Source organism: Pimephales promelas, chromosome 6, assembly GCF_988280905.1.
Source record: "Pimephales promelas chromosome 6, fPimPro1.hap1.1, whole genome shotgun sequence".
In the NCBI taxonomy this organism is placed as follows: Eukaryota; Metazoa; Chordata; class Actinopteri; order Cypriniformes; family Leuciscidae; genus Pimephales; species Pimephales promelas.
Window position 1 is genome coordinate 12,665,403 of NC_142774.1, and position 20,040 is coordinate 12,685,442.

The 20,040-nt window shown below is 37.0% G+C and overlaps 4 protein-coding genes and 1 non-coding gene across 5 annotated transcripts; 3 read left to right on the forward strand and 2 right to left on the reverse strand.

Moving 5' to 3' along the window:
• The first annotated feature begins 7 nt into the window (after positions 1 to 7).
• Positions 8 to 4,201, forward strand: cdk2ap2 (cyclin dependent kinase 2 associated protein 2). Its single transcript, XM_039690718.2, has 5 exons — positions 8 to 252; positions 525 to 681; positions 1,106 to 1,197; positions 3,390 to 3,510; positions 3,883 to 4,201. The coding sequence occupies exons 2-5, from the start codon at positions 627 to 629 to the stop codon at positions 3,948 to 3,950; spliced, it is 336 nt and encodes a 111-aa protein (XP_039546652.1). The 5' UTR covers positions 8 to 252; positions 525 to 626; the 3' UTR covers positions 3,951 to 4,201.
• A 116-nt stretch (positions 4,202 to 4,317) lies between these two features.
• Positions 4,318 to 10,018, reverse strand: aip (AHR interacting HSP90 co-chaperone). The gene is made up of 7 exons (XM_039690715.2): positions 9,870 to 10,018; positions 8,988 to 9,170; positions 8,663 to 8,851; positions 8,395 to 8,571; positions 5,654 to 5,795; positions 5,161 to 5,393; positions 4,318 to 5,059 (listed from the first exon to the last, which is right to left on the reverse strand). The coding sequence occupies exons 1-7, from the start codon at positions 9,966 to 9,968 to the stop codon at positions 5,054 to 5,056; spliced, it is 1,029 nt and encodes a 342-aa protein (XP_039546649.2). The 5' UTR covers positions 9,969 to 10,018; the 3' UTR covers positions 4,318 to 5,053.
• Positions 10,019 to 10,534: 516 nt separating this feature from the next.
• On the reverse strand, positions 10,535 to 12,127 carry sod3b (superoxide dismutase 3, extracellular b). The gene is made up of 2 exons (XM_039690678.2): positions 11,911 to 12,127; positions 10,535 to 11,287 (listed from the first exon to the last, which is right to left on the reverse strand). Exon 2 carries the CDS (start codon positions 11,273 to 11,275, stop codon positions 10,682 to 10,684), a length of 594 nt encoding a protein of 197 aa, XP_039546612.2. The 5' UTR covers positions 11,276 to 11,287; positions 11,911 to 12,127; the 3' UTR covers positions 10,535 to 10,681.
• A 463-nt stretch (positions 12,128 to 12,590) lies between these two features.
• On the forward strand, positions 12,591 to 12,846 carry LOC148978507 (RNase MRP). The gene has a single exon (XR_016169168.1).
• A 1,174-nt stretch (positions 12,847 to 14,020) lies between these two features.
• Positions 14,021 to 17,963, forward strand: ing2 (inhibitor of growth family, member 2). The gene is made up of 2 exons (XM_039690666.2): positions 14,021 to 14,352; positions 16,312 to 17,963. Exons 1-2 carry the CDS (start codon positions 14,214 to 14,216, stop codon positions 17,007 to 17,009), a joined length of 837 nt encoding a protein of 278 aa, XP_039546600.2. The 5' UTR covers positions 14,021 to 14,213; the 3' UTR covers positions 17,010 to 17,963.
• Positions 17,964 to 20,040: the final 2,077 nt, after the last annotated feature.

The following is a 20,040-nucleotide window of genomic DNA, read 5'->3' on the forward strand; positions in this document are numbered from 1 at the left end:
GTATCATGGGAAAATAACATAGCAGGCTAGCACGCGCAGGAAGAGAGAAGAACCGACACCTCCGTGTAGCGAAACTACCCCCGTGCGTTATATTCACCACTTACCTCCTCGAACAAGTGTAAACCGGCGACCAGAAACCACGTTTAAGTTAACTGTCCAACATATCGTTAATTGTTTACGGTTGTTGTTTGTTTCATTTGTCGGCTTATTGGTACTTAGCGCGTGTCGCTGTCGAGCGATTTCGCGGAAGAGGTGGGTATAGTTAAATTTACCTTTCATATACCACTACAGACATCCTCCACTCTTTATTACACTGAAATGTTCGCACTTATTTGAAAGTGGTCGTCGTTCTACCCTAACAGAAAATAGTGGAAAAGTATATCAATGGCAGGCGATTTAAATAGAGTTAGGGCTTGAAGCCGGTTAAGTTAAGAGGGGACCGTCTTTTCTGCCCGCTAGCCTTTATCTATGTCTCCCACCGCTTATACTTATCTGTATGTCTGCTCTTTGTGTTTTTACATTAGGTCAGTATCGTCCGTGTTTCAGACACCAAAGCCCATCGAGATTACATTCAGAAGATAAGAAACTTTTCATCCAGCGAGGCTACAGTCGACGGCGGTGTAAATATGAGTTACAAGCCGATCGCCCCCGCACCCACCGGCTCCAACCACACTCCACCAGGTGAGTTTCATTGTGTTCTCTGTTCATTCATGATTTTTTAACTTGGTTAACTCGCATCTGTGGTAATGTGTCTTATCACATTTTCAAATGCACCGTTTTTAATCCCGGGGAAATGGGTCAGTGAACCTTCTGTAAAAGAGGTCAGAGTCACGGATAAAGGGGGAGGAGTTAAAGGAGCCATAGCCATCTGAAATAGTCTGCTGCTATTGGCACTTTACCGCGTTTATTCTTAAAAGCTAAGTGTTGTCTTACCCGTATGTGTGAGTGTGTCATGCTATCACGTCAGTGCATCATCTGATCTTGTCTGTATCTTTCCTCAATTCCTTCCATACTCACACTGGGTGGCGAGATGTCATTGGTTGAAATTGTCCTTTTGACATTTTCATGGTTTGTGATTGGTCTTCCTATTGCTCTTTGGTTTTAGGATCATGTGGCTCATCTCCATCTTTGGCCTCCTCTTCTAACTTTAGACCAGCATTTAGTGACTTTGGTCCACCATCAATGGGCTTTATACAAGTAAGTTAAGTTTTTGATAACAGTGGGATTTTAACTTTTTTGCAATCTTGAAATGATTCCCAGTGGATTATGTCTGTTTTAAATGGAAGATATATATATATATATCTGTGTTTTCACAATACCAAAATTGTTATTTCGATACCGATACCAAATGAAGAATTGCGATTTTGATACTTTTTCGATACTTTTCCTGAAAAGTTAATGAATAGGAAAAGTAGCTATTTTTCTATAGCTACTTAATATGAATAAATCACTGATTTTAGCTGATGTTTTGTTTGCTTTATTTTAACAGCTTGCAAATTATTAATGTTATCTATGAAAGTTGTACACGTAATACAAAAATAAATAAAACATCTCCAGTTAACTAGCAGAGCATTCATTTAGTTTGCTGTAAAATACGAGATCTAGCGATTACATCTGTTGTATTTTAAATCAAGCTGAGCGCTCGTGTCCGCTGCTTTTAGTGTCATGGATACAGTGTCTTTAGTGGCTCGTGCACCGTCTTCACTCGGATGCGTGCTTCAATCTATCTCCATTGTGGAGACTTCGTTCTGGTGAGATCACAAAATAAAATGCACACAAAGTGTGCCCGCGTACCAGGCTGCCGGATGGTGTTGCTAAGATCTAGGGGTGTCCCAGCCTAAGGATTTTAGTCGAATCAGAATCGCCAAGTCCTGCCTGTATTGGACTAATAGTCGAATGGTGTTGATGAGGGGGCGGGGCTTAACATTTTTAAAGCCGCAATGTACAAAACATCACGCAAAGATATAGAAGAAAATGTATAAAAAAACAAACATTTTGGATCAATAAAACTAAAAAATAACATAAATAACTGCAGAAAGCCCACACTGCAGATATGATTTGCATTTCATATGCAAATCATATTAAATCGGCTGAATTGCCTGTATGAGCACGCTCAATAGGCCTACAGCGCAACATCAATGTACTTAAAAATAATTAACAATTAAGAACACAATATACATTTATAATAAATAAAAATACAAAACGAAATTAGTCAGAATCAAGTCACAAGATGCAGAAAAAAATGCCTAAAGTGCAGGGGAATATTATATTACTAAAAAAACTTAAAAAAGAGACTGCAACCGGACCCATGCGAAAACAAGAATACACATCGGAAGGACATTACATGTTGTCACGCGATGCTGACGTTGTTAACAAAGTATAATTTATAGGGTATTGTGTGATATAAGCACTTTTTTGTTTTTTTTAGATTTAATCAGCACGATTTACTGCAATGTCAGAACCAGAACAAAAGTGGATGTTACTTACTTGTTCAGACGACATTTGCCGGTGAAAATTCGTATGTTGGTCATACTTCCAAAAAGAATAATCTGTGAATCTGAATGACAGTATCCACACTGGTGCAGTGATTGACAGCTGCACAGTGTCCTCAAACATTGTGTTCATCCGCACTGTGAGGTGTCGAACTACAACTCTCATAGAGTGAATAATCGCGATATATATCGCGAATAACTGCTATTGCAGATTTCGAACAGAGATGGCGACAAAGAGGAAAAACTGTGGACTGCAGCTTTAACTATATCATGTTATAAATATAGAAACTGTAAAAATGTCAATTGTCATTTACTCATCCTCAAGTTGTTCCAAACCTGTATGAATTTTTTTCTTCTGTTGAACACAAAGGAAGATATTTTTAAGATTGACTTTGATTAGTATTTTCTTTTTCTCCATACTGGAAGTCAATGGGTCCCCACAACTGTTTGGTTACAATTTAAACATTCTTCAAAATATCATGTTCTATGTTCCATATCAAATAAATTTATTCAGGTTTCGGAACAACATGAAAGTTAGTAAATTATGACAATTTTCATTTTTGGAAGAACTATCTCTAAGTTTCTTTGTGTGTGTGCACTGCTTTTTTTTTCTCTCTCTCTCTCTCCGAGAAGCTGCACATGCCTCAACAGTGCAACCGTGTTACAGTCAGTCATTACATTATTATCCACTATCAATCACCACTAAATTAAATAAAATCAGGATCATTCTAGCGTTTTTGGTGATTCCAAAGTTTTTTTGTTTATTGACGTTTTAATCATGCTACTTGTCCGGTCTGGCAAGTAAAATTCTCTCAAGTCACTTGTTACTCCTGACCCCCCCCCACTCCACTTTTCCTGGACAAACTTTAATGTTGAGCCCTGTCTTGTTTTCTGTAGCCAGTTAAAGTGTCCCAGGGATCTACGTATAGTGAGCTGCTCTCCGTCATTGAGGAGATGAGCCGTGAAATTCGTCCTACCTACGCTGGCAGCAAAAGTGCCATGGAGAGACTGAAGAGAGGTAGACCACACCCCTTCTGAATAAAGGGCATGCAGCACATTGGTAACATTCAGTGACGTTTAGCCCCCTGGAGGAATGTAAGCCTAAGGGCAGTCATGATAGTTTTTCCAAGACGGTTTTTCAGTTCTTCACATGGGATCGGACTTGCAACGTTTCTTTTGTTCAGATTAGTTATTGAAGTTCAATTACATTTAAAAGTTGCCATCTTGTGTCTGACGTAGTAATTTGGTTTATTTAATAAAATACATTATTTTAAGGATAAAAAAAGTTACTATGCATACAATCTGCTGCTTGGTTCATTAGCAAATGGTCTGTCATGCTTCAAAACATTAACCTTTGAAATGTCTAATATGTGTTTCTGTCTTTCTTTAGGTATCATCCACGCACGTGCTCTTGTCAGGGAGTGTCTAGCGGAGACAGAGCGAAGTGCTCGCACATAACACACACACACCCTCCCCCCCCTCTGGTACTTGTCTCCTCATTGTTCTGTTTCTCACAGACATGCTCCTTCTCTTTGCCAAGCTATTTACAACACCATCTCTTTCTATCTTTCTTATCGACATTTGTCCATTATGCATAGTTATCTCCCAGATCTACACGTCATGTAGTTTCACTGCGATTAGCATAGAATTTTTTTAAGCCCAATTTTTGCAATTCTGTATTTAAATAAAAATATAAAAAAAATACTTTACCAATTTGCCAGATTTTTAATTACACTGCATTCAAGAAGTGCTTGTTTAAAAAAATGAGTAAATCATTTTATTTGGCTTCAATCACAACATAAATGCAGCAACATGTATTTAAAAAGCAATTTGAAAATATCTTTTTATTTGTAGTGACATATAGGTTTAACTGTGACAATTATTGACTACACAAAAATGTGAACGAGTATACGTGTTGTTTCACTGATGGGGGAAGTATATTCTTTTACATGTGCTATCACAGTGTTAACAATGTGTCTTTCACTATATATTTCACAGGCGTTTTATTTATTTCCTTTATCTTTCAAGATTAAAATATAGTATACATACAAAGGCAATAAGGGTAATAGCAATACAACTAATAAACACGATAAATACAAAAGAATAACGCAAAAGGGGGGAGAGTAGGTATAGTCACAACAATCGCATTTTATCATCATCCGATTGCCTTTCAGCTTTGTTTCTTTCAGGCTGCCCTTGTTAAAGAGCACCAACCATAATGCACTGGGTTGTGACGTTTCCATCAGCTATATCCAAAAAGTGAACATACAAGGCTGGTATTCACACATTCCTGGTTCGTAGGAGTTGCAGATCCCATTGATAACAATGAAAATGAGCATTGTTCAACAAATGATGGGTAACTCTCAGAGATAAATGGATGGCCAGACCATTCAAAGCTATGCACTGGATGCACTCTTGTCAATTTACCAATTAAACATGATTAAGGGGAGGGGATGATGGGTTAAATAAACATATGATGGATACATTTATCAGAGTGCATATGCTGAAATTTAACAGTGCATATCTCCTTATAAATGGAAAATTGGATATTCCTCTTTGTTTCAGCCCTGAAAAGAGGAAAACAACACAGGTTACTTAATGGAGCAGCTTTTTTTCTGTTTAACAATATTATACACTCTTCGTAGGTCGCATTTGAGATAAAACTAACCGTAGTAGCTGCAGCAGAGGCTTTGTCGCTGTAGCTGAACAGGTTTTTGTAGCGTCCCTTCTCCTCCTTCTGTTTTTCCCGAATGCGTTCCTCCATTGCTCTCAACTCCTTTGCAACTGAAGTTTCAAGTGATGGTTCCAATGTAATCACTTTGGCAAAGTCAGCTCTTGCCTCTGCTTCATTCCATACCGCTGCATGAGCTTTCCCTCGTTTGAAATATGCCTTCACATTATCTGTGAGAAAGACAAGAATGAGTATGGGCATTTGAAATACAATATAACAGTTCCCATGGTGCTCAAGTTAACTGTAGCTTGTTTGTAAAGAACATAATATTATCAATAATATCAAATTTAGGACCAAGAAATTAGACTTCCCTAAAAGTGGGGAAAAAAGTGCTTCTTTGAGAGGCCTAGCTTTTTTCCCCCACTTCTAGCGAAGTGCATTTCTTGGTAAGTACATGAGTATATGTGATTGTACTTGTTTTGATATTTACCCTCATACTTGTTGATGATAGAAGAGCAGTGGTCCAAAACCTCATAGTATTGGCCCAGCAGAAGCTTGCACTGGCAGTAGTTGAGGAGGAGAGGGGTGATCATGAGATCTAGTTTGATCCATTGCTCATCACCTGGACGCTCCTTTGAACAGGGAATATATGTTTTAAGTAAGTTGAATTTTAAAGGGATAATTCACCCAAAAACGAAAAATCTGTCATTAATTACCCTTCCCCTCATGTCGTTTCAAACTCTTAAGACTTGTTCATCCTGAAGATATTTTTGATGAAATCTGAGCGCATTCTGTCCCTTCATAGACAGATACGCAACCACTTTGCACAAAAGTGTTCATTTGAAAAAGTTCATAAAGAGTTAGTAAAACTAATCCATAATAATCCAAATTTTCTGAAAAGACTCGTTTGCTTTATATGATAAACAATTTTGATTTAAGATTAATCACAAATACACATTGATTAGAGAACTTAAACAGAAGCTCAACTGAACCTGCTTGACATGCGAGAACAAACCTCACTGGTTATTGCACATCAAGCGAACAAGCCTTTACTACAACTGATGTGAGTTGATGAATGTCTAAATTATAAATTCAAAGTTCATCATATAAAGCGATCGTGTCTCTTCAGAAAATGTGGACTAAACTGCTCAATTAATATGGATTAGTTTTACAATCTCTTTGACCTTTTTGACAATCTTATGACCTTTTTAAAGCATCAAAGTAGTTGTGTAGCTGTCAACGAAGGGACCGAAAGCTCTTAGGCCCCGTTTACACAAAGGGAAAACGCAGAAACAGAGTTTTTATCACAGAAAACGATTATTTCTAAAAACTCCGGCCAAAGAGGAGATTTCTGAAAACACCGGTTATGTGTTGTTGTCAACTGGGAGAAACAGGGTTTTAGGTTCTCTTGTCGATTCTGAGGATTCTGATTGGCTTGCATGGTTTTATCCTTCTCCCTACACTACCGCCCATAGGTTTGGCTTAGTTATGATGGCGCTTGACAGCGAATTTATGCGGGTGTGTGCAAGTTATTATTGAAAAAGGAGGCGGGGGAACCTTAGACTTATTCAAAAAGATCTTCATTTGTCTTTAGAAAATGAACAAAAGTTGTGTGGGTTTAGAAGGACATGAGGGTGAGTAAATGATGGAATTTAAATTTTTGGGAGAACTATCCATTTAAGTAATAATACACTGTTGGCTAGTGCTACATGATAATGGTTAGACTCATAATTATTTGGCTCAAAAATGATAATCACGATTAGTAAATCTCATTTGAGAAATCACAAATCAAGAGAATGTCAACTACACAAGGTATATTTTACCCCTTTTATTATATGTATCATATACATTAACACTTTCTTTGTTATATATATTTTTAAATGTTAAGAAGCTTCTCTCAAAAGCTAAAACAGTGAAATAATTCCAAATTGTATTAATATTTGTCTATTAAAACAATAAACAAAGACTTTGTATTGTAGCACAAAGGTTGTGCAAGTGCATATATTTAGCAATCACAATCGCAAACAACTTGTGAGATTCACATTTGGTTCGTCACTAAAAAGGTTTTCTTGCAGATTTAGTCATAAGTGATGCTTATGAAGGTGTTTTCAGACCATCAGCGCTTTATTGCAGTGCAGAGAAAGCATGTTCAATAAAGAAAATAGAGAGGAAAATGTATCAATTTAAGAGAAAAGCTCTAATTGGGGGACTTAAATCTCTTGAAATCTAGCAACCAACACCAAATGCAAGATAACAAATGTCAAATGACAAAAAAAAGTTTAGGATACATAAGCAGCGGGCCAATATCTCAGATTATTTTGCTTAAACATTTTGAGAATAACAATTTGTGATCAAATACCATTTAACGTTCGATGTTTAGAAGTGTTGGTTTTAAACAGCTTCATTCTGTGCAAAAACAACACCTGATATATTGTGATATAATGAGTGAGGTATATGCATTAATAAGGAGTGAGGGTTGGCTGTGGAGAGTACGCATCTATGTCATCACTTTCATAGTTTTACTCTGCGTTTATTCATGAAAAAGTTCACTCATGTAGAGTGTTCAAGTTCGGACACAAGGGTTTGTTTTCTTGGCACAGCAACACAAGTATTGTTTTCATTTTTCCCACAATGTGGTCAGAGCTGGAGTTTGACTTCCAACTCATGACTAACAATATTTAACATGTAACAACATGCGCAATTTGGATCACAGTTCATATTCCAGAGCAAGTGTGTTTCAAGTTGCTGTGCATATATTTCATAATGTCTCTTCTAATACTGTAGTCAACATTTGAAGTGGATCAAAAAGGTTCATCAAAGTTGTCCTAAGACAAGAACGGGTATTGTTCAAAATTCATGTCATTCATTCAAATTTGATGAAAGGTTCTGATCCACGTAAAATGTTGACTACTGTATTAGTAGTCAAAAAGATAAAAAAAAACAAAAAACATATTTGATTTGTTCATTAGTTATCATAGCTTCGTATTTTTTTTTAAGTAGATCAAGGTGTTTCCCCAACTCTGTTGTGCTTTTCTTTCTCCGCTCATATTTTAATATTCATTTGTCTGTTTAACGAGTGTGTTGTGGATCTGTTTTGTTACTTGTTTTCTCCCTTGTTCCCACCCTCTGCACGCCCATTTCCTTAATCTTTTTCAAATCTGAGGTGTGAACGACCAGTATTAAAACTGGGGTTTCATGACACTTCAATGCTAAGCAACTATTAAGACTAACCTTCATCTGTAAGCTCTTCAGACAGGCTATAGCATTGTAGTACTTCTCAGCAGCTGCTGCAATATCTCCATTCTTGAATAGCGCATTTCCTTCTTCGTGGATCTGCGGTATGGCCTCCAGTTTCTCCTCATCTGTCATTGCCCATATTTCCAACTGAAAGGAGCCAGGTGGCAAGACCTTGGGAAGATTTTTGTTGTTGAACTAGACCGTTTTATTATGATAGCTCAGTTAACACCTCTAAAAAGGATACCATGCATCTGTTTCTCACCTGTAGCAATTCCAGAGTAAAAACTAGAGGCTGAGGATGGGCCTGCAACTTATCCAGATCGTGGTGACCTATGGAATGATGCGAGTGAACCTGAGCTACTCCACAGCAGTGTCTCTGTCCTTCAAGTGGGTCTTTTCCTTGGCTGATGTTGCGTAGTGACAGAGAAACCATGGGGTAGAGGGCTGTGTGCTATTACAGTGGAAACAAAAACAAATCAGTACTGAGCTGAAGAATCTCAAAATGTTTAAAGAGTAACGCATACTTATTCATCATAGATATATTTCCATATTACTATAAAACAGAAAGGAATTAACAGGTCACTAACCTTAACATCACAGGTAAAATCAGCAATTTCACCCTCTCTCATTGTGATAACCACTTGCTCCCACACAGGAAGCTTGAACTTCTTCCCCAGTATGAGCTCCATAGGTTTACTCTGACCTCCCATTGTCCTGGAGTCATCCAACACAGTGCCATCACAAAGACTAGTGCGGTAATGAAACTTGACCTTTCGAGAAATAAACATTTGTTTGAATGCAACAAGCTCTCAGAGCAATAACATAGACATATCTGGTGTTTACATTTTATTTTCACTTACTGTTGCCCACATATGCAAACCTTCATTGTTTCTTTCTTTCCATTTCAAACATTTGATTCCACTTATTTTTTTCTTACTATAATTTCATGTCAGGCTTTATAGGTTAAGTGTGATTGATATTTCATATAATGTAGCCAGTGGCAAACGTTACATGACATTCCAGTTAAAGTGCTGCTGTTAATAAGGGGTAAATTACGTTATAGCTTTCAGATACCATTCAGAAGGGAGGAACATTTTTTTCTCCTCTCTCAGTGCCAAAAATGCACACAGAAAGACACGCATATTGTCTGCGTGTCCTCCTTGATGTCTGTAACATCAGGTCTCCATCCCGATGTTTAGCTAAAGGCTAAATCTGAATACATTGGGCCTCCTTGTAAAAACAGCTCATGAAACAATAAACTTCTCACAGTACTAGTGCGAAATATACTTAACATAACCGACTGCACGACTGCTGGGTTATTTTCGGGCGAATTCAAGCCCATGGTACACGTCGAAACTGGTGAATCTAGCTAGCTCGCTATCTGTAGAGTTCGACAAGTTAAAAATGATACATTTGTTTTCCGTCACGACATTTCATTATTGTAAAATGTGACCTAAACGCTACATTACCTTTGTTCCATTAGGAAACGTTGAAAGCTCTCCTTTTCCGGGAGAGATTACTTTTTTCTGAATTCCATCCGCCGAGAGCTTATTAGCAAGTTCCTCCATTCTTCTAGAAGATGTAGAAGAATAGTGCCACTCTGTTGAGACTAGATGGCGCTGTGTAGCAGCGAGACGACAGGGTTCACATTAAACAACTACACTTCATGGCTTAAAAAGCAGGTTATATATAAAAAATAATAATATATTTTTTTTTGACATGTGTGTTTGGTAATTTGAATGCTGAGAGTATTTCTCATATTTTCTTTATTTTGCACTGAGTTGTTCTTTTTAGAGCTGCTTCTTTTGTTAAATAAATGTGTTTTTATGTTTTAAATATGTATATTCATGACAAACCTTTAGAAAATAACATTTGTTCTGTTCGTAATTTATTTCTCACAAATGTTGTTGGTCAAAAAGAAATGTTGTGGGTCACAATTTGAGCTTTATTAGTTGGCCTATGTCAAAGCATTGGTCAGCGTAAGAAGCATCACAGCAAAAACAACAACAAAAACGTATTCTTTTTTGTATTATTATTTTGGATCTATTCTTTCCTTTTGTTACTTTAGTTATGTCACCAAATTAAGCAAAAAAATTGTAACAGATCAAGTTTAAAGAATGAAGACATCTGAAAAGCCAATTAATTCAGTTTAATGGTTATTTAGTGTTGAACAGCAACCAGACATTTTGACCAATAAATGCAATTCTTAAATTCCATTTTCAAAGTGTATCAGATATTGTATTGATAAATACTTCAAAAAATAATTGTATATTATTTTCTATTAAATTTGAGGGTTGCCCACTCCAATTACACAGCATGCCAGTCGCCCTCCAGCATTGCCATTCAGCAAGCTTGCCACATTGCCACCTTTGCCCAAATCATCCTGCCCCTCATGAATGACAACAGACCGGCCAAGTATTGAGAGAGTCCCAAAGAGTGTTGCATTGGAGTCCTGGGAGTGACGAATCTTCCCATTAACAGGCACAAAGTTCCCAAAGTCCCCTGGATGTTGTGGATGATTCACGCCGAGGGGATTGTAATGCCCACCTGTAGATCCGCAGCCCTTGCTTAAGTCTCCGTACTCATGAATGTGCAACGCTCTGGGCTGCTGACTGGAGACAGGGAGACCATACAGCCTGAAAGTCACGCTCAGCTTGTCCTTTGGGCCAGACTGTGTGAAAAGAATGTGACCATACACACGAGGCATGCCAGATGCTAGTCCAGTGTTAGGACGCATTCTACATACTGCCCGATGGGAATCACTGTACACTGCTGGGGGAACTGGATTTGAAGCATATGCCAAACCTGAGCGTGACCCGTGCACATGGCAATTGAGCAAGAATGCTAGAAGTGGTAAAATGTAGAAGCTTTTCATTTCTTCTTTTCTCTGCAGAAAAGCAAAACAAAAAGAAAATCAGAAAAAGCCAAATCATTCAAGTCAAATTGAATACATCAAGTCAAATTATACAATGAGCCAACGAGACATTATCCAATTAAATACACACACACACACACACATTTATATATATATATATATATATATATATATATATATATATATATATAAGGTTTAACATTTTTGATTTATTTTGTTGACATATTAGCGAATTTTGGATTTCTGTTTTTATCACTGTATAAATCTGAAAATACTGGATAGGAATAAAACCGTAAAGTTTGGTATATGTAAGTGGCTAACGTGCACTAAAGGTAACACTTTAAAGTGTATTTTGGATGTTTTCTTTCCACTAGTTCGAAACAACACTTAGCCAAATAGCCCAACATCTCAAAATTGACCAATGCATGAAAAAATAGTTTTTGCCTTTAGTGTGTCTTTACTGTGTCTACCACACAGTCTCGCATTAATGGTCTTCATTAATTAAAATGTTCAAATATCCTAAACAATACTATACGCCTCGTCGTTGATAATCGCCAAAAACAAAATCTACATCGTTAAATTATGTTATGCTGATGTACAGTCAAGTAGATTCTACTAACGTTACAGCTACTTACCTCTCGTGTGACGTACGTTAGCCAACGTTTTTAAAAAAGAACTTTAAAATAACAAACGTGCACGATTGGTGTTCCTTCGCGTGAATTAAGGTTGTTGTTTTAAACTTGCATAACTCAGGGGCGTAAACATCTCAGATTTAGTAAATTATAGGCTAATGCTTGCACTACTTCAACGGATCAAATTTCATGCGCATTGCGCACAGAAATCGTATGAAACAACATAGGATCACGAATTTGATGAAAGATTTTTTTTCCCTCGATTTTGTTTGTCCTCTATCAATGTTTTAGTAGTGAAAAGTTATCTTAAAAAAATAATTTTCCTTTTTTTAAAATGAAAGTATTATATATTTTGAATAGGCTACTAAGATATTATCGTAATGTAAAAAAAACCCAACTTGTTTAGGCTCACCCAGAGCTCGCGTGACGTTTCGACGTGACGTATATGGTTCATTTACATGAAGTCTCAGTCCTCACTTTAGGGCCAGGTAATTCAATGTATCGCAATATACGTGCTTCGCTATATATAGTATGTCTTTTTAGTCGTATATATACAGACTATGGGTATATAACATTGTTCTGTAAAACAGTCCATTGAAAGGCAATAAAGCCAGTGTCACCGTCATGCAAACACATCGCTGAATTCCGCTCTATATATTTCCTGTATTGGAGCAGATTGTAATGCGCATGCCTGAAAACTTGTATTCTAAGCCACTTGCGGGGAACCTGGTTTCACCATCGTTGCTTAGGGGAAAGTCCCCGGACACTGGGCAGAGATGTCCTGCATACAGCGCAGAGCGGCGGTTTGCGCAGCCTATCACTGCTAAGATGTCCTTAGTGACGGAGCTTAGAGCTTGCACTCCCCGTTTGTCAATGAAAGAGTTACGCAAGTGTAGTACACACGTACATCTACAGAACGGGGCTCATTCTCAGCTTGCGCAATGTTTTACATGGTCTTAAATCTCAAATTCTTGAGATCAGGGTAACTGACAATTATTATTGACATGAAAAATATATATTTATATGCAACCCTATTCCAGTCAGTTATTTCACTTCTATAAAATGACAATGCTGAAGCAGATTTTTAAGGAATTTTTATGAGCATTTAATTCTTATCATATTAAAATGCTTTGTGTAATTATTATGTTCATTTAATTAATTGAATGTATTCTAAATATTCGAATTTTAAATAATTTATTGTAAATAAATAAATCATGGGTTACCAAATTACATCAATTAGCATCAACTCATTTTATTTGACAATGTGTAATTTATCAAATTATACTATTGTATAACTAGGCCAACATAAAAATGTTAAGAAATAACAAATGATACAAGTTTAAAAGGAGGGAATTCATTACAGGGACATTTTGAGACGGCCCTCACTGCAGAACAAGAAATCCAGATCCATACTCTCCCACCTTACATGTACCTAAACTAAACCTACCCATCTCCGCCCCCTGATCCCTAACCCCACCCCTAATCCTGCCCATCTCCACCCCTTAGATCTGGATCCGACTCCGCCCCCTGGATCTCGTGTACTGCAATGAGGTGCTACCTTTTTTACAGTCTATGGGTGCAACTGGACATTTTAGCTGTTTACCTATTTAAATTGCCTTATTGACTGTCTTCTGGTTTTTATTTTTCATTTTCTCATTGTAATGTGGCGTCTACTATTAATTTACAACTCTTTCGTTTACATATTATAAATACATTTATATTTATTTACAGGCTATGTGTTCATGATATTGTGTTTTTATAATGTTGTTCTGTGTCAGAACTCAGGGGATACCAAAAATACCTCATATCGTAGTCTCCACTATTTGAATTTCGTGACATTTTCGCCCCTAGCCCCGATTACAACTACAACTGATGTTTTTTGTCATTACATCATCTCATTATTTACAATATTTGCTAACCGTAGCATTAACGCTGTGCTCGCACGGATTCACCTCGCTCTTAATGAAATCGAATCTCCAGTGTTCCATTAGAACTCTGGTCTGGACGCGCCCAGCTGATCCTGAATCCGCCCATATCTCAGCAACGCCACCTCTCATTGGCTAAACCGTCAAACCGCGGCATTTTATGGGTTGATCCGGCGCATGCGCACATCTGATAGTTTTGTTTGAAGGAGTTCTCGTAGCCAGAGAAGACTGGACTGAATTTGTCCGGAAAGAGTAGCTCTCTAGTCTACGAGGTTGCCAACTAATACATTTTTAAAGGAACCTATATGTGAAAAGCAGCTATTTTTTAAGACGCGGTTCTTCTCGAAAAGGCGCATAGCTGCTTGATGCATTACTACCATCATGTTAGGGCATTATCCAAACGTGGAAAAATCGCAGCTTGTCAACTACGTGGAGGATTATTTGGAATGTGTCGAATCGCTGCCTTTGGATATACAGAGGAATGTTTCATTGTTACGAGAGATCGACACCAAGTATCAAGGTAACCGAAGCATTTGTGAAAGGTGCCAGTGCGGTATGATGTATATTTATGCACATTTTAACGTTACATCGTGTGCACTTCACCCTGTGTAGACCGGCTTCGTTTAATTTCTTCACAGTAACAAATACATTTTAATTAACATTTCATCGGCGCTTCCAATGCTGTCCACGCCCGTTGTGTTTTAACGTTAGTTGTGTTTTGTCTTTAGCACATTCAACTATGTTTGATCCAGCTACACTATCCTACCACCAGTGATCAGCCATTTTGACTAGTGCACATACTCTGTACTGTTGTTTGGCAGTGCTCCTTCTTAACGCATCGCTTTAGTTGCCATAGTATCGACGTAATGGTGCTTTCAGCGGCGTGTTTTCTTCGCATGTTGCCGAAACATCTACAGCTCGATCGCGACGCCTTTTAAAGCCTTCGAGTTTTCACTTTACAGTTTGCAAATGTATGTTACCGAGCAAAATTGTTTACGGGAAACGATTCATTCACGTTGCAAAGCACCGTGTAGTTCCTCATATTTGGATAAAACCGAGGTGCACGTACTGTGTGCTTGGGCAGGTAACGTGAGACTGGTTGTATGTTTTTGTTCCACACAGTGGTAGATTATAAAGCACTAGAACAACCCTGGCATACATGTATCGCGAATACCAAACAATCGACTGTATTATGTGGAAGCCCATTTCTACCACATAAGAAAAATAAACATTCTTTTTTAAATCATAATTATTACACAAAAATTCTAAATTCGGACACGACTATGATGTAGGAAGTCATACAAGTCTAAGTAATGACAAACTGTCTTGGTCATAATTTAGAGATTTTTAATAATATGTCATAATTATTAGTTTGTCAATTATTTTTTGTCATATTATGACTTTTTAATCTTATAATTATTACTTAGTATGTCATAATCTACTTAATATGCCTTAATAATTGACTTTTGGTCATAATTCTGACTTTGAATGGCAGTGGTTCTCAACTGGTTTGCCCACATTTTCCCATGGTCATTAAACCGTGACCCAAATTTTCTTAGTAACTTATTCATATATATATAATAATTACAATGATTTATATAAATACAAAATTACACATACAAAGTACGATCTCATTTTACTTAACAAACACATCATTGTAAGAATATGACTAAAACTTATGCATATACAGTGTAAGTTAAGGATCTTAAATAGCAGTCCCAAAATAGTTTTTTTTAATTCAATAAAGTTAGTATGTTGATATGAGGCATCACAGTCATTTAAAAATACACAAAATAACACTAAGTGCAAAAAAGTGGCACTTTGGGATTATGAAAACAACAGTTACGATTAACAAACACAAATAAATACACAATACTAACATGACTTGCTCGTGAAACATAGAAATGAGTAGAATGAATGTCATACCTACATGCAAATCCTTCCCAGCTAACACACAAAGTACCAGTTATGTAATTTATTGATACTTTTTGGTATTTAATGACTAATTGACATAACTACGACATTGCATGCATGTAATTTCTATTGAGTTTTATTTATAATAAAGTGATACACAGGAAAGTTCACATTTCTGAGGTGAGAGACTTTTTATTTCCAAAATAATGTTAGAATAATGACACTGACAGCATCTCATCTGACCGTGGATACTGAATCAGGACAATGCATTTTTCTCAGGCACTCTTTATTTAAACTGCGTCTGACAGAAGTACCAATAGCTTTCGTTCACGTATTTCAAAATAAAAGTCAAGTTGAATTATGTTTGTTGCTTCTTTGACTGCACACTCCGTGACCAACTCAGAAGACCCACTAGTTAAGATTAACCAAAGCATGATTTTTTTTCTTCTTTTGTGATGGAAATGGGCTTTCATAGTAGTATAAAGAATGGTTTTGTAAAATGCGTACGGTGTGCACAAGTCACCTCGATTAATCTTTCTCTTTTTTTCCCCCCTGTGCCACTCAGAGGTCCTCAAGGAGGTGGATGAGATCTATGATAAGTACAAAAAGGAGAGTGACAGTGGGCAGCGCAAGCGGCTGCAGATTCAGTTGCAGCGGGCGCTCATCAGCAGTCAGGAGCTGGGAGATGAGAAAATCCATGTGGTCACCCAGATGATGGAGGTGGTGGAAAACCGCTCGCGTCAGATCGAGGCCCACTCGCCCTGCTTCTTGGAGCCGGCAGACACAGAGCGACCAGTGGAGAAGGTGAGGCATGACCCCGCAAGCACCTCCGCGAACGTTCTGCCCGAGCGCTCTTCGACGCGGCGACCCAGACGTCAGCGCAACAGCGAGAGCCGTGACACTTGTGCCAACGGTGCCATGGAGGACCTGGGAGAAGAGCCTCCGCAGCAGCCGCGCGAGAAAAAGTCCAAGTCGGCCAAGAAGAAGAAGCGCTCCAAGGCCAAGCAAGAGCGAGAGGCGTCGCCGGTGGAGTTCACCATCGATCCCAACGAGCCCACCTACTGCCTCTGTGAACAGGTGTCCTATGGGGAGATGATTGGTTGCGACAATGAGCAATGTCCTATTGAGTGGTTCCATTTTTCCTGTGTTGGACTCACCTACAAGCCCAAGGGCAAATGGTATTGCCCCAAATGCAGGGGTGACAGTGAAAAGACTATGGAAAAAAGCGCAGATAGGGCCAAGAAGGATAGGAGGTCCAGGTAGTGCCTTACAGGAGATTGTCTAAGTGAAAATATGCCTGTGTGGGGGATTGGTGATTTTTGTGTTTAACTTATGTTAAAAGGTTCTTCTCATGCACTTAGCTGAAAAGTTTCCAAACAGGTGCTGTTGTTGCTTTTGCATTAGGTTGGAAACTGACCAACAGATGTTATTATTAACCCTGTAAACACAGATATTTAAGATACTGCCACTAATGTCCATAAGACTACGAAGAGTTCTTTTCTAAGCCTTTTTTCCTTCTAATTGTTGATTTTAGGAAGCCTCGAGACTTTATATATGTTAGAGGTCACCCAGTCCAGGGTAACACTTGTTGTTAAAAAAAAAGAGGAGTGTGATCAATGCACAGGGTCTGATGAACGTTATCAACACCTTTCTTTTGCATTTCTTCTTCTTTTGTTAAACATTTTAGAAAACGTATATGAAAACCCACCTCTGAAATGTCTTCCAGTGAGAGAACAAATTCATTTTCTTTGTTACTGTTTTTTGGAGTGATGTTTTTGTTAAATTCTCTCTTTTTTTAAGTTTCCTCTATTTAAATAAATCAGTGCTTGTTATGTCTGTAATCTGCTTGTTTTTGTCACATGGACGATATAAAAAAATTCTGATGGATAGACGATATGGTCTGCATATCAAGAAATTGCTCGATTAGAGAAAATCTACCAGGCAGAAGCTTGGGCACAGAACTTTTACAAATATTTTGATATAAAGGTTTGTTCATAAAGGTTTTAACCATATAAAAAACTATTTGGACTGAATAGTGAATGAGAAGTGTGCAGCATACAGGAGCTTCTTAACTGTTATATGAAAGCATCACTGCAGAGTGATTCATTTGAAGAGGAATTTCACATCTTATTTGCATTATTTCATTGTTCAGTTTTTACTATTCTTCTAAAATGTGGGAAATTGTATGAATAAAGAGTGAGTAGGTGTGTCAAAGTTTTTTTTTTACTTGTTGGGTGTAACTCATTGGTAAGTTATTATTACCATCATTTAATTACTTTTCCCTTGAAAAAGTCAAGTAAGGGATTACTCTTATTCTTTACTGTATTGACTAGAGCAATTCTATATAAAATATTGGATTTAACATCTAATGTCAAAATGTATGTTTTTAATATAACCTCCCTTTAAAAACTTTGTTCATTTTACTAATATTTTATGCAATTTTATGTGGTTTATTTAAAATAATTAAAAGTGCAGTTTCATGTCAAACCATACGGTTCAACTGGTGGTTGATCTGGCATTTAGAATATTAGAAAAACGTAATGCAATACTTTTTATATGGTAATTAGTAATCTAAGTTGAAGATGTAATAAGCAAGTAATTAATTACTTTTTATAGTTACAATAGTATAAGAGACAATAGTATTATGTTAGAGGTAGATAGATTTGATTTTTTTTTTCTCATTTCTTGTGTTCTTTGTCTTTCAATTTAGATGTGAAAGTCCATTTAAATAATTAAAAAAGGAGCTGTTGGTAAAGAACATTTTAATGAACGGTCCTTGCAACTACAAATTATTGCTGTGCTAATGAGGTAAGTTCATGTTTGTTTGTTTTTTTCGAGGTTATGATGAGGTGTAGAAATATCTATTTAAATTATTTGGATTTAGTCTGAACCATTTTGAGAAAATCAACTAAAAAAGTTACATGTGCTGCAGACAGACATTAATAATTCCAATCGAAGCATTGTATGAAACTGCCCCAGAGAAAATACATAGAAGTAAATCGTAAACAAAAGTCCGGCCAGCAGATGTCACTATAAACGCATCATTGGTTCTCAGCTGGTTTTGTTTCAGAACCCTTTTTTGACGTTTAAAACAACAAACATGCTTTAAAATAAGAGCTCGTTTTACAGTAATGTCTTAAAAAAGAGATCACATTTTGTTAGAAGACACTTAAAATGCGGTTTTAAAGTACAACCTGCATATTTAATTCAACATTGTACTGTTTGGTTAGGCTACCTGCAGCTCATTCAAGCTTTACAAATGCTGATCATTAGTTGTGAATGTATATTTATTCTGGGTTACACAGTAATCATGGTTACTCTATAACCCAGGATTTGTTAAGTTAGCTTTTATGAATTTAGCAGTCCGTTAATAAGTAATCCTGATCACTAAATACCTTCGAATGTGAAATGCAACACAGTTTCAATACTGAAGTTACCTGGGCCTATGGGAGTGTGTAAAGAAATGCCTTTTCATCTAAACAATTGCAACCCTGGGTCAGGATTTTAAGAGATTCAGTCTTGTTCTTTGTAGTGATAAAGAACTAAACAAGAGGAAACAACCTGGCAACTTGGGAACCGAAAACTGACACCAATGCCTGGGTGCCCTTGCTCTGTGTTCAAGATAATTGATCAAGGCCTTAGAGAATAGAAGCTCACACAAATGCAAACAAGGCCAAATTCTTTTCAGATAACACTCCACAAACTCAAACTGCCAACCAAAAAAGAAAAGAAAAAAATTAGAAAAAATAAATAAATCAATACCTTTTTTTCTTTTTTTTAAATACATGAATAAAAAGATTCCAAAGTACAAAATGTCATAAATAAGATAAAATAAAACTAAAACTATGGAAAGCTCTTTTTGTACAAAAATTAAGAGGTACAAAAATACACTTCAGTGCCCTTTAAGGCAGCGAAACTTAACCAAAAAAATTATTTTTCTTTGTGTTTAATCAAAAACCCAGTCCAATAGGCCTAAATCAAAGCGATTTAAATTGATTGGGATAGCATATTTTAATATTTTTGCTTTGGACCAGAGATTATATATATATATATATATTTAAACTAAAAGGACATTGTTTGGACTCAGAGCATTGTGTAGGCTAACCATGAGGCTAACTAATAGGCTATAATAAAATGCATTTGCTTTTTTTTTAATCAGCCCATAATTATAATCAGTTGAAAACATTATACCTTAGCCTGTATTCAGAATAAAGGCACCGAAAACAAGGAAGAAGCCTTATATGAAGAAAACTCTGCACACACACACACACACACACACACAAACACAAACAAT

Coding starts and splice junctions, on each gene's coding strand:
- cdk2ap2 (XM_039690718.2), top strand. CDS start 627: ATGAGTTACAAGCCGATCGCCCCCGCACCCACCGGCTCCAACCACACT. Junction 682..1,105: donor CTCCAACCACACTCCACCAG/GTGAGTTTCATT, acceptor CTTTGGTTTTAG/GATCATGTGGCTCATCTCCA. Junction 3,511..3,882: donor CATGGAGAGACTGAAGAGAG/GTAGACCACACC, acceptor GTCTTTCTTTAG/GTATCATCCACGCACGTGCT.
- aip (XM_039690715.2), bottom strand. CDS start 9,968: ATGGAGGAACTTGCTAATAAGCTCTCGGCGGATGGAATTCAGAAAAAA. Junction 9,171..9,869: donor CGTTTCCTAATGGAACAAAG/GTAATGTAGCGT, acceptor ATTTCTCGAAAG/GTCAAGTTTCATTACCGCAC. Junction 8,572..8,662: donor TTACTCTGGAATTGCTACAG/GTGAGAAACAGA, acceptor AATCTTCCCAAG/GTCTTGCCACCTGGCTCCTT.
- sod3b (XM_039690678.2), bottom strand. CDS start 11,275: ATGAAAAGCTTCTACATTTTACCACTTCTAGCATTCTTGCTCAATTGC.
- ing2 (XM_039690666.2), top strand. CDS start 14,214: ATGTTAGGGCATTATCCAAACGTGGAAAAATCGCAGCTTGTCAACTAC. Junction 14,353..16,311: donor GATCGACACCAAGTATCAAG/GTAACCGAAGCA, acceptor TGTGCCACTCAG/AGGTCCTCAAGGAGGTGGAT.